A 13,078-nucleotide genomic window follows, 5' to 3' on the forward strand; every position below is an offset into this window, starting at 1 on the left:
AATCATAATAATTTGGTCACTCTGCCCAAGACTATGTGTGGGACGCTGCTGTGCACAATTAGCTGCCGCGTTTCGCCCACAAAATGTACAGTCATTTCACTTTACAGTATATCCTGTGAAGAGGTTTGAGACGTCTCGAAGACGTGATAAGGTGCTGCATCAAATGCAAGGATTATTATTATCATTATAAAGCTATAATCATTGTAAGTATGTACGTTGCAGTCATTTCAGTTGGTCAAAATTCTTGCCTCCTTAAATCGCTTATGTTTGAAGAGTGGTTAATAACTTCCAGCATGTTCGTACGACCCTTGGCTTGTGCTGGTGGATGTGTTCTGATATAAATAGGTGGAAGCCTTGCGTCCAGAGTCAGAGTTAGTTGTTTAAACCCTTTGTACTATGCCAAAAGAAAGAGTTTGGTCATCTACCAGGTGCTTTTTTATCTGGCTAGCTGCTGTACCATTCTCTGTAAGTAACTATTTTACCGACGTTTTTGACTGTAAAGTGAGACGTGCGTGTGTTTTCACTTCCAAAACAAAAGTATCAACTTTAAAACTTTATAAGAAGTAAATTAAGAGTATTCTTAATCAAGTTCCTCTCCTGCACGGGAGCTATTCTGAGCAGTGCTGTTAGAATGACGGTCTCTTGTCTTTTTTGTGCTCATCAGTTCACCGGAGCGTAATTGTCTCCACGAGGGTCAAATGGTCTTGTTCCTCCCGTCAAGGACAGGGAGAAGTAAAGCGACTGGTGAAGTCACTTGTCCGTCTAGCTTCATGCTTTCCTGTCCATTTAATTCCCCGGCTCTTTTCGTAACGTCTCTTGTGTCTCAGTAAACGCTGTTAAAAGAATCACTTCATTCCAAAGCCTGCAGAGCAGATATAGTCTCTCCCTTTTTTGTTGTTTCTTTTCCCCCTGTCTTGAATTATATTTAAATGATGTCACCCTGGATTTATAGTTGCTGCTTGAAGCCCGCTCCCCATTACTTTATTTTGATTTAAGGAATAAATGTCTTGTTACACTGGAGGCTGGCGGGGGGTGAAACTTTACAAGAAACAGCTGAGAATACTCAATAGAATAAAATGTGCGGTGAGGATTGGGTTTGTCTTCAGCTTAACCCACAGAAGGGTAGAAATTCCATCCGGGTGTGGATTCCAGCGCCTCCAGATTTTGGCAAATTTGCCAACTGTGAGTTTGGGGTTTTTCTGCGTGGTTCTTAAAATAAGTTTCAGAGCGCTGTACAGTGACAGGGTTGGATGCTGAGCAAGCGAAGAGGGGGAGGTGAACATTCAGCACAGTTGAAGAGGTAGATATTAAGGTGGCATTTAAGGATAAATAAAGAGGTGGTCAGATGGAGGGGTTAGGGTTAAAACTGCCTAGCACAATGAGAACGCTCCTTTTGTAAAGTCATACACAACATTTACTCAGCCCGTTTCAATGTTCTAAATTGTTGTGTTTTATTTTTTTATCCCCTCCCTCCACAGAAAGTATTTGGCAGTGACGATGGTAAGTGTTTCTTTTAATAAGTTTCCATTTCTCTCTTATGCAGAACTGGCAATTTATTGATAAAATGCTGGAGTGAAAGCTCTTTCGTTATGGTGCGTAGATCTGGATTTTATTGGCATCAAAATAAAACTGAAACCGTGCAGAATGCAGGGCAGGAGTTTTTTTTTTTAACAGTGGGCTGTAGATCCTGCGTCAAGTGCAATTCTGTGTCATTTAATAGGGGAAAATTTCCAATAGTGAGGCGAGGTTGAAGAGGTATGAAGGATAGGTCCATGTTGAGATGAGATTGTTTAGATTCAGGAAAGGGGAAGGTTAGAGGGCCTGGTGAAAACCTGGCATAGAGGCATCGGAACAGAACCAGGGATCAAATTTTGTGGTATTTCTTCATGGGATAAGGAGATAAGGAATCCATCTCCTTTCTAGAAACAGATCTTGTCAAGGCTATAAGTCCTGTGGGCTGGCATCAAGGAAATCTGCTTAGCAGAAGGAGTCTCCATTGAGACCACTTTGATTCTCTTATGAAGGTAAGATCAGATGGGCCAAAGGGCCTTCTTCAGCCAAACTGATTGTGTGATCCTTTGGATCCCATTGAAGAAATGCTGTGAATTAGAGCCCAGTTGGGATTCTGGCCAGAGACCCAAGCTAAGTCTTTCTGTTAAAGGCCCCCATCAGTAAGCGATAGGTCCGCAGTGTGACGGCATGATTGCATTCTCAGTGAACATTCCTGTCATTGTCGGTCAACCCTGACAGTCCTCGTGTTCTGAAGACCATTATTATAGGAACCATAATTGAGGACAAATTAACAAGTCCTACAACTGGCAGCTTGTGGGACTGTGCTCAGCCACAGTCAAATCCTCTTCCTCTAACCACAGGGCTCAGAACCTCATTGGCATATCCCTCCTGCTTGGCATTTTGCCTCCTACTTCTTTATCAATGCTGCTAACATTCTTTTCTCCAGTTGTAAGCTATTATTAATGAGATCTACTCCACTGAACCGTAGCAAGGTATGCAGCCTTTCATTCAAGCATGGAAATTTCCCACCACCGGGTTGAAAAACCATCAGTTGCGAGTAAATAAGATTGATGTGACTTGACACATGGTCTCATACTCAAGTATAATTCAATGCAGAATTTACATTGATTGTGCACAATGTCCATTACTTACTACAAAATCATAACATGTCAATTAGTATGACTCATTTCAACAATAAATACAAGCCTCCTGCATGGATTTAATTATTGACATGATCAGACTATAATCAGCATAAGTAATAACATGAGAAAAGCATTTGGTCAGGAGGACTTTGTGAATCGTCAAAATGGGAGAAGGCAATGGGAGATTGGGTTACCTTTCTTTGGGAAGCTTCACAGATAACAACCCACCTCCCCACCCCCACCCCCGCCCCCCCCCCACCCCTTCCTTTTGCAATGAATAAGTGGGCTAACAAATAGTTTTGACTAACTTCAGAATTTTGTGGCCTTGACTGACATTGAGTACCAGCCAATTTTGTTTCATTTGTGTGCACGTATGCACACTGGCATTTCCTGTGAGCAGAGAGAACTCACAGAGGGTAAGTTTCCAACAGCAATCCCAACACTCAGGTCAGTTTAGAAGTCTCTTCCATATTTATCATATTGACCTGTGCTTGGATATCCTGCAGGTGCCCCCACCCCATTTCCCTACCCTCACCCCCATCCTACCTCTGCAACCCTAGCAACCCGGCCACTCCATTCACTCAGCAAACACCAGCCTGCTTCATGTCTGTGCCCAAACTGCCCCAACATTAGTGGGAGAGCTTTCAGCCTTTATAGCCCCTGCTCTCTGGATCTCCATCCCGAGTCCCTCCAACTTGCTCCTGCACCGCCTCCTTTTGAAGCCTACTTTAAGACTTGCCTCTTTGATCATACCTTAGGTTATCTTTCTTCCCCTTTCCCCCACCCTCCCCCAAACCACCCTTCCTTCCTCAGCTTGTGTGCCCAGCCAGCCACATTAAGTCCTTTGGGATGTCCTTCCGACATGAAATAGTGTATAAATGTAAACTGTATTTTGGGTTATGTTCTCAATGGTAATGTCCACAAAGCTAGACTCATGTCTGAATTTCAGGGTTAGTGAGAATCTTGCTACTCTGAGGTTTTAGGTTGGTGAAAAACTCATATCCCACCAATCGACAGTCAAAAGCTGCAATAAACTGTCAACATTCTGTCATCAGGCTCTCATATGAAGAACTATTACTGAGGTATCGGAGAGTGTTGCTACCCAGCATGTATAGAGAGTAAACCCCAGTGACCTGCACTTGTATAGCATCTTTTATGTAGGGTGGACATCTCAAAGTGAGCAGTTATGAAAGGCATGGTCAAAAAAGAAGACAAGGCAAGGAGAGAAGGAGCAATGTAAAGGGATCTTCGGAGAGAATTCCCGAGTAGGGAGACGCATTAACTGAATGGTTGTTTCCACTGGCCGGTGGGGTGGAACCAGGGGACATAGATTTAAGATAATTGTCAAAAGAACCAAAGGGGAGATGAGGAGACATTTTTTTTTACACAGAAAGTCTGGAACTCTCTGCCTGAAAGGCTGGTGGAAACGGATTCAATAATAACTTTCAAAAGGGAATTGGATAGGGACTTGAAAAGCAAACATTTGCATTTCTCCTGGATACGGGGAAAGAGCGGGGGAGAGGGACTGATTGGGCAGCTCTTCCAAAGAGCCAGCACAGACACGACGGGCCGAATGGCCTCCCTCTGTGCTGTAATATTCTAGGATTCTATCCAATGTCAAACAGAGAGTGGCCTTCTTCTTGTTTCCAGTTGTCGGGTGGACAACCAAGCAACCGTCTCGATTGGCAAGTTATTCCTGAAACATTGATTTTTTTAAAAAAAAAATTTAATAGAAAAGGTTCATTTTGCAAAATCAATCTCGGTAAAGAAAAATGTAGTTGAAAATCTTAAGATTGAAGAAAGCGGTTGAGTCAGTTTAGAACCAACAAAGGTTCGCGGAGCTTTGTTCATCCTTGACGTGTGTGGAATCCTTGAAATTTCAGAGCCAATATTATACGGATATCGGCGATTTGTTGTGGAGGAGCCCATGTCATATGACGCCACTTATCCTGATTGGCTTGACAATAACTATGATAACCAAGGTATGTTACCAGAGTTAGGAAACAAAGCTTGCATTTTTACGAAACTTTATCATGTAAAATATCTCCGCAGTTTATCATTGTCTTGTGAAGTGACTGTTTTTGATAGGAAGGCAGCAATCCTTCGGGCAAGCAAAGGGTTATGTTAACATGCCACAGATTGCATCAACACAAATGCTGTTTTCCCCCAGATCCCTGCCTTCAAGTCCCTTGTCTGAACCAGGGAAGATGTGAAATAACGGAGACTGGTTACCAATGCCGATGCTTTGAGCCATATTTTGGAAGAAACTGTCAGAGAGGTGAAGTTGCACAACAATTGTTGAACACATAGAATTATGAATTCCAAACTAAAAAGGGTGGAAAATGCAATGTTTTTGATGCACCGTATTATTTACTTTGCAATAGAAATGTCAATTCCTCGATTCCCTTTGATTTTGTGTCAGTTAAATGGTAATTTGTGTGATTATAAAAAGGATTTCTGCAATAATGTATTTTTTTTTTCCTGTGAGGAATGATGTGAAAAGAGAAAACAATTGATTGATCATTTCAACAGATAAATAAATTAGTAGCTGATTGCAGAATGTTACAAAATGCATAGTTTTTATTCTGTATCTTGTACTAACTTTAACTTTTCTCTTGCAGTCCAAAATCCTTGTAAGAAAAACACGTGCAAAAATGGTGACTGTGTTATCCAGCGAAATCCTCCATATTATAAGTGTAAATGCAATCATCCATACCTCCCACCCACATGCAAAAAAGGTAGGATATGCTACATGGATGGTTATTCTCTTTAATTTCAGATTTGAAGGAAAACGAGTTGATAAAATGAGTTAATTTCCTCATCCTCACTTTCAAATTCCTCCAAGGCTTTCACCCAACCCGACCCCATGCCCTGCTATCGCGCTTCCAACCCAGCTTCTTCCTGCGCTCAGCGAAAACTGGTTTGCTCCATGTCCCCTGTCGTATATGCAAGCCATACAATTCAATCGGCGGGCAAACTTCCACCCATTCTGCCCTCGCTCTCTTGAGTTCCATCCCGGCGATCCTCCAACTCGTCGCACTCCGTCCCCACTTTCAAAGCCCGTCTCAAGACTTGCATCATCCCTGGCAGCTGTAGATAGATCTGGGAGAACTTGAGCCTTCTCTAGCCCTAGCCACCTGCTGTCTGTGGCCTTGGTGACATCCTCCCAGTGTGAAAGCTGGAGTCTGACCGTGAGCCAGGGGAAGAAGAAGCGAAGGTGGGAGTTGACCGGTAGCACGATCAGAAAGGAAGGTCTTTGAAAATGGGGAGGCCGGAGGCAGCGGGTGGTGGTGTGGGAGGTAAGCAGGTCGGATTCAATGTGCTTCAACAAACAATCCTGAGAGAGCTGAGGGTAAACTTGACCAGTTAGGGCAATATTTTAAAGACTGAAAATATAATAACGAATTAATTTGTTCTGAATTGCGTGTTTTTCAAGTCGCCTCAGCGTGCAACGCTGTAAACCCCTGCAAAAACGGAGGTGTTTGCCGGCCTGGGAGGAATAAGAAGGAAGCATTCACGTGTTCTTGCCGAGGGCAGTACAGAGGGGAGCTGTGTGAGATAGGTAAAGTGATCTCACACGTCGTTTGTACCATGAACTTTATGTATTTATTATTAATAATTATAATATTTATGATTTGGAGCCCTGTAGCTGAATGGTTAGAGATCTGGCTTTGCAAACGAGAGGACCCAGGTTTGATTTCCGGGCAGGGCGAAAAGTTGGCCAAGTTTCTTTACTTCACTCTCCTCTGTTTACCCAACAGTAAGGAGGAACCTGGTTGTTATTCAATTGGCTGAGCGCTTTTCCGGGGTAATAATCCCCTTCAAGATAAAATAATTTGGTCACTCAATCCACGACTGTTTGTGGGGACCCTGCTGGGCCAGGTTTTTCCCACAAAATATACAGTCAATTCACTTTCCAGTATATTCTGTGAAGCGCTTTGAGATGTCTCGAAGATGCAATATCAAATGCAATATTATTGTTATTATTACTATTATCAAAACAAATGTATTGAATCTCTTCCAAACACAGCTCCAAATGATTGTTACCGTGATGATGGTGTGACCTATCGAGGTCTCGTGAAACAAACTGAAAGGGGGACGAGGTGTCTGTCCTGGAGCTCTCACCTACTTCTTCTGGAACCAGTTGGGACCCATATGCAGAACCCTGAACGATTTGGCATTGGTGACCACAATTATTGCCGGTAGATTTACACTGTTAAACTATTTTGATTTTAGGGCGGTTTCTTTGGTTGCTTTCTTCAAATCGTGGGATAACCGGGGAGAAATTCCACACGGGACTAGATTTATTCTTCTTTCTGTTGCGTTTTCGTAGGACCCACAATTTGGCATATTCTTAAATACTGAACGGTAGAACCAGAGGACACGGCCTGCGATTGAAAAGGGGTAAATTCAGAACAAATCTGCGGAAACACTGCTTCAGTGAGCGAGTAGTAACTTATGGAACAGGCTTCGTAGGGCAACGGTGGAAACAGAAAATGCCTTTGGTTTCAAGAACAAAAGAGATAGATTTCTGCTAGAAAATAATGTCACAGGATACAGTAAATTGTTTGGGACATGACATGTCAAGCCACTGCTTGGGATGTTGGAAGGTGAACTAGATGGACCTTGGTCTAGATGACCTTAGCGTATACTACTACATGTCTATTCCGATCTCATGTAGCCATGTACGGTCAGAAATTCCAGCTGACCGTACATGGTTACATGAAATTAGAAAAGACTTGAAGTCGTGTGTAGCCCCTAGTGTTCATTAGCGAAGTATACCTACGCTGACCTTGGGAATTCTGTTAAAATTCTGTGCATTGGAAATGAAGTGCTTAAATGAACTCATTCAGGGCAATGTTCCACCACCCTGCATCCAGCCCTTCATCATGCTTATGTATGCACCTCGTATATTCATGAACATACATCACGTCAAGTTTAAAACGTACCCATTAATACAAGTTGTGTTAATCAACATATCATTCAAAAGGGCACCATCATTCAATTCACTAAATTGCAACAGAAATTCAGAATGGACCGTAAGATTCAAAGGTAAAGGAATGTTAAGGGCGTCTTGAATAGAGTGGAACGCTTAACGCTACTTAGGGATCCTTAACACATCTTTGTATTTGACCCGGAAAGGTGAGCCTACATTCTGATACCACGCAATGATTGGGGCAATAGTTAGTTTCCCAGTTTGTTCCTGTTCTAGAATAAGGTGGCTCAGTTAATGGAAACAGTGAAGTATCACTTCACATTTAATTAGATTTCCGTCAACTGTAATCTGCTGGAGAATGGCGAGGTGTGTAGAACAATGTAGAATTGTTGAAAGTAGCACTTTAGGAAAACCGTCCTTACATTACTTTTCACTGAAATTGTTTTATGGAAATGTGAAAATACAAGTGGCAGGAATGGGCACAACACTGGACTATATTTGTCGAATGTATTTCTGTTTAGGAACCCGGATGGCGATGAAAAGCCCTGGTGCTATTTTGTAGAGAAGAAAGGAAAGTTAAATTGGGATCATTGTGATGTTTCTCTTTGCATGAACAGTATGTATATTTTACATTATTTTGCAAAACTGCTAATTTTTTTAGAATTGAATATGGAATTCAACATTAACCTTAATAATAATAATGCTTACATTTGATATAATGCCTTATCACATTATTGAGGCGTTTCACAGGATTTACTGTAGAGTGTAGTGACTGTGTATTTGTAGGCAAACCTAGTTACTAATTTGTACACAACAATGTCCCACAATCTGCCATGAATCATCAGTTTTACCTGGAGTTCTGTTGAAGGGAACAGATTCCCTTTTCTTTTTGAATGGTGCCAAGGGATCTTTAATGTCCACCTGAACAGGCAGATGGAGAACTCGATTTAACGTCTCATCCAAAAGATAAATAAACATAACTTCACATCAGCTCGGATGCAAATTGTTCAATATCCAGCGCTTTGGGACGTCCTCCCGATATGAAAGGCACCATATAAATGAAACTTGTAGTTGTGATTGTTGTAGTCACTGTCTTGAATTCATGCCCCTTGTCTTCAAGTCTCCAACCAGTGGACATTGAACTGTTACATCAGAACAATTCTATTTGAGATGTCACTGATGCTTTACGTGGCTCAGATTCTTATACTAAGCCACAGGCCTAATTTGGAATCGATGCCAATTTTAAGAAGTTAAAATAATTACGTTTACAAATTCTTGATCCTGTTAAGCTTCCAGATAGTGTTGAGCAGATGGTCATAACCCTACCTCCCAGCACCATTCGAGTGGAAAGCAGTAAACTTCCATCCACTGAAAAAGATCAAAGTTAAGATCCTAGAAGCTATATTGTAGTATAGATCAACATCCATTAAAATCAAAATTAAATTAAAATCAAAGTGAATATTACACAATCTCAGTCACAACAACTTGTTAGGTAATTGGCAGTTCACTTTCCAGGGCTAATATTCCACCCCCTGGCACACTTAATCCACAACTGTTTGGGGGACACTGTTGTGCACAATTGGCTGCCACGTTTCACCCATAAAGTACACAGTCACTACACTGGGATTGCCAGATGCGCGGTCGAAGAGAAGTGTCTTGAGACGTGCTTTGAAGAAAGCCAGGGAGGGAGTTAGGCGATGGGATTGTGGGATGGAGTACCAAAGGACGGGGCCAGAGAGGCTAAAGGCCTGACTGCTGATGGTGGGGCGAGCCGGGGCGGGGGACATGGAGAAGGCCTCTGTTATCAAAGATCCAAATTCACAATAACCCGCACAATAAAAGACACATTGTCACCGAGTAGGTTTCAACACTTTATGGCTTCTCTTCTGTAGTACCTTCCGTAATACCTCAAATTACTGCCATACCAGCAACCCAACCTGGTTTGCGACTCCCCATTACGCTCCTTGATCAGTGTGGAAAGCCCGAGGTTACCAGAGCGAGAGGCAGAATCTTTGGTGGAAAAAGCACAGTCCCAGGCAAGCATCCTTGGCAGGCCTCTCTACAACTGAAAGTTGCTGTTGGACATTATAATCCGGGACATTTGTGTGGAGGAACATTGATCAGACCATGTTGGGTCCTCACTGCTGCCCACTGCATCATTTCGGGGTAAGTATTGACCGGTCTACAAATTATTTTTTGGAGTTGTTGTTGAACTATCCTCTTTTTAAAAAAAAATCTGTTCGGTCTGAATTTGGCTCAGTCGGTGGCACATTTGTCTCTATTCAGAAGGTTGTGGTCCCAATCCCCACTTCAGGATAAAAGCTAATAGTTCATCCACACTCTCACTCCAGGGTAGTACTGCACAGCGCTGTGTTATCAGAGGTGCCAACCATCAAATGAGATGTCAAAGCTATTTCTCTTCTGTTGGCTCAGGTGCACATTAAAGATAATAATATTCCATTGAAGATCCCATTCGAAGAGGGAAGGGAATTTCTCTCAGTTTCCCGGCCAGCATTTCTCCAGATAAACTGATCATTCACTTTATGACTGCTTTTGGGCACCTTCCTGTGCGAGAATTGGCTGCAGTGTTTATTGTCTACCAATAAAAAGTGACTACAAATAAAATATCTAGGCAAGAGAGGGAGCAAGATGAAGGGACTGTGGGATGGAGTTCTAAAGGGTGGGGGCAGAGAAGCTGAATGCCGATGGTGGGGCGGGTGGATGGGGAATGTGGAGCAGTCACTATTATACCACAAATAAAATAAAATTACAGCACTTGTCAACCAACCAATTGAGATGTTTCAATGCGATATAATAATAACATAATAATCCTTGCATTTGATACAGCGCCTTACTATGTCTTCGAGACCTCGCAAAGCACTTCACAGAATATGCTGTAAAGTCAATTCACTGTAATAGGTGCGATATCAAATGCAAGGATAATTATCTTATGACATTACTGTTGTGATCTATAAAATATATTTTCTTTTGCTTGGCTCTTGCAAAAAAACTCAAGAACAAGTACTTCGGACCTTAAATCTGTTAAGGAACGTCTAATGTTAAGAGCCAGCTACGATTGGAATGAATATACTGTGTGCTCTTCACTAACTTGTTGCAATTCACTTTAAGACCTTTATAGTTGGAAGTTGTTGTCTTTTTTAACCAATACATAGTGCACAGGCCAGAGATTTTCGCTTACGACTCGGTAAACAAAATCTTAAAAGGACGGAGATGCACGAGCAGAACTTTGATGTCGAAAGGACTTTTGTCCACGAGAACTTTTATGGGGGCCCAATGGTTTTGTTGAATGATATTGGTAAGCAAACCGCAACCCATTTCAGTAGATCGGCTGCGCTTCCTCTTCACTAACCTTTCAGTATCGCCGACAATGCTGACTTTTATTTCGTCTGCCGGGTGTCTGACACACGCAGAAACCCACCCCCGTGACTTAAGAGCCTCCAAACCAAGCTGAGAATTCAATGCATCCCCACCTACACATGGAAATCCCAGAGATAGATTGTCAGAATGGAATGCGCTCTCTTTCTCTCTCTCTTTCTTCCTCCCTGGTGAGATGCATCCTGCTTATCCACTCCTGGAAAGTATTAGGCGCAGGTTGGCAAGAGACCAAGGCTTGGGGGGATACCAGAGTGTGCATTGGGGGGTAACTGCTGGAGTCTAACCAGCTAAAACCACACAGCTTGCCATTGATATCGTTGTCCAGCTGGCCTGCCCAGCGACACTGCTGATGGAAATCCACGTTTTCATTCCAGCTTTAGTAAAGATTAAACCAGTCAACGGACACTGTGCCGAGATCACAAAGTACGTGAAGCCTGCCTGTTTACCAGACACTGATTTCCAGCCAGGCACTGAATGTTACATTTCAGGATGGGGCAAGACAGAATTAGGTACGTCATTTATTATTATATATAGGTTTCCCCCCCCCCCTCCCCCACCCAATTTAGAGTAACATACGAATTGCTGATTATTAACAAAACATTTCCTTACATATATAATATTTTTTTATTGACTATTTTCAAGATGTAACATCAGATCAGTTACTGGATACGACTGTGAGATTGATTTCCAATCAACGCTGCAAGGATCCTCGGTCTTATGGAACACTCCTTGATAACAGCATGTTTTGCGCCGGGAACTTAGAAGGTGGTGTGGATTCCTGCCAGGTTTGCATTACTTACTATTGGATTGTGGAACCTGCTCTGTTGTTTGATCCTGTAGGTGACATAGCTAATACAGTTGCAGATTCCAATCCTAACCTGCGTTAGGCGCTCCGAGACGCCATCTGGCATGAAGGGCACTATATAAAGTTCTTGTTTTTGTTGAGTTATCTGATCTCAGCTGTAGCAGTAATTGGAAGTGCTGCAGTATCGAGGGGATTAATCAGGCTGTGTCTGATTTTGGGGCCACTGCTGGAAAATAATCCTTGCATTCCATACAGCGCCTTATCACGTCTTCGAGACGTACTCAAAGCGCTTCACAGGATGTACTGAAAAGTGAATTGACTGTATTTGTGGGCGAAACGCGGCAGCCAATTGCGCACAGCAATGTCTCACAAACAGTCGTTGACTGAAGTGACCAATCTATTAGATTTCCCTTCAAAAATATTTTGAAGGGATTATTACGCCCGGAATTGCGATCCGCCAATCGATTAACAACCGGGATCCTACTTACGGCTAGGTTAACAGAGGCGTGTGGAGTAGGGAAACTTGCCCAGTCTGACTGAGAATAAATTCTGACTGTAACATCATACACTAACACCTCTAGGCAGTCGGTTCCTTTACATTGTTCATGAGGCGTCAAAGTGATATCCTGCTAGACCATTGGCGGGTAAGATACAAGACTGGGAAACCCAAGTGCACTTAAATGTAATGCTTTAAGTGTAGAAATTGCTGGATACCACAGTAAACTCAGAAACACAGCTACCCTGAGCCTTCCCCAGAGGATTCCTTTAATCTGCGGCACTAACTACCAGTATATATCTAAAAAAGTAGCAGCCGCAGCGGAGAAAAAAATATCAAAGGAGCTTTTGATGCATAAAATTCAGAAGTCAACACTTTTTTAAATAGAAAAAAGTGACCGAGTAACATAAGGTGTAAAGCGACCACACTCCTGATTGCTGTGAGATTTCGGAAATCTAATAGTTTGGTCACTCAATCCACGACTGTTTGTGGGACGCTGTTGTGCGCAATTGGCTGCCGTGTTTCCCCCACAAAATATACAGTCAATTTACTTTACAGTATATCCTGTGAAGAGCTTTGAGACGTCTGGAAGATGTGATGAGGCACTATATCAAATGCAACGATTATTATTAATATTATCTTCCCTAAATCCCAAATCACCTGCCACCTCCGCTCGGCTGGCTATGACTTTCTGCCTGTCCCTCATTGGCGACTGTGCTTTCAGCCACTACCCTCCGAGACTTTGGCCCTCTCCCCCTCAACCCCTCCGCCTTGCCTCCTCCTTCCCCATT

At 42.6% G+C, this 13,078-nt stretch overlaps 1 protein-coding gene across 1 annotated transcript in view; it reads left to right on the top strand.

The window, feature by feature from the left end:
* The first annotated feature begins 370 nt into the window (after positions 1 to 370).
* LOC103186581 overlaps positions 371 to 13,078 on the top strand; it is a 31,125-nt gene continuing 18,417 nt past the window's right edge. Inside the window, exons 1-12 of the mRNA XM_042336862.1 lie at positions 371 to 465; positions 1,479 to 1,500; positions 4,538 to 4,636; positions 4,825 to 4,932; positions 5,276 to 5,392; positions 6,091 to 6,216; positions 6,685 to 6,856; positions 8,112 to 8,206; positions 9,483 to 9,756; positions 10,764 to 10,906; positions 11,361 to 11,495; positions 11,629 to 11,771. Of these exons, the coding sequence (XP_042192796.1) occupies positions 397 to 465; positions 1,479 to 1,500; positions 4,538 to 4,636; positions 4,825 to 4,932; positions 5,276 to 5,392; positions 6,091 to 6,216; positions 6,685 to 6,856; positions 8,112 to 8,206; positions 9,483 to 9,756; positions 10,764 to 10,906; positions 11,361 to 11,495; positions 11,629 to 11,771 (1,503 nt within the window). The 5' untranslated portion in view covers positions 371 to 396. The remainder of the gene's footprint in view (positions 466 to 1,478; positions 1,501 to 4,537; positions 4,637 to 4,824; positions 4,933 to 5,275; positions 5,393 to 6,090; positions 6,217 to 6,684; positions 6,857 to 8,111; positions 8,207 to 9,482; positions 9,757 to 10,763; positions 10,907 to 11,360; positions 11,496 to 11,628; positions 11,772 to 13,078) is intronic.

The sequence above is a fragment of the Callorhinchus milii genome, unplaced genomic scaffold, assembly GCF_018977255.1.
Source record: "Callorhinchus milii isolate IMCB2004 unplaced genomic scaffold, IMCB_Cmil_1.0 Scaffold7, whole genome shotgun sequence".
NCBI classification, from domain to species: Eukaryota; Metazoa; Chordata; class Chondrichthyes; order Chimaeriformes; family Callorhinchidae; genus Callorhinchus; species Callorhinchus milii.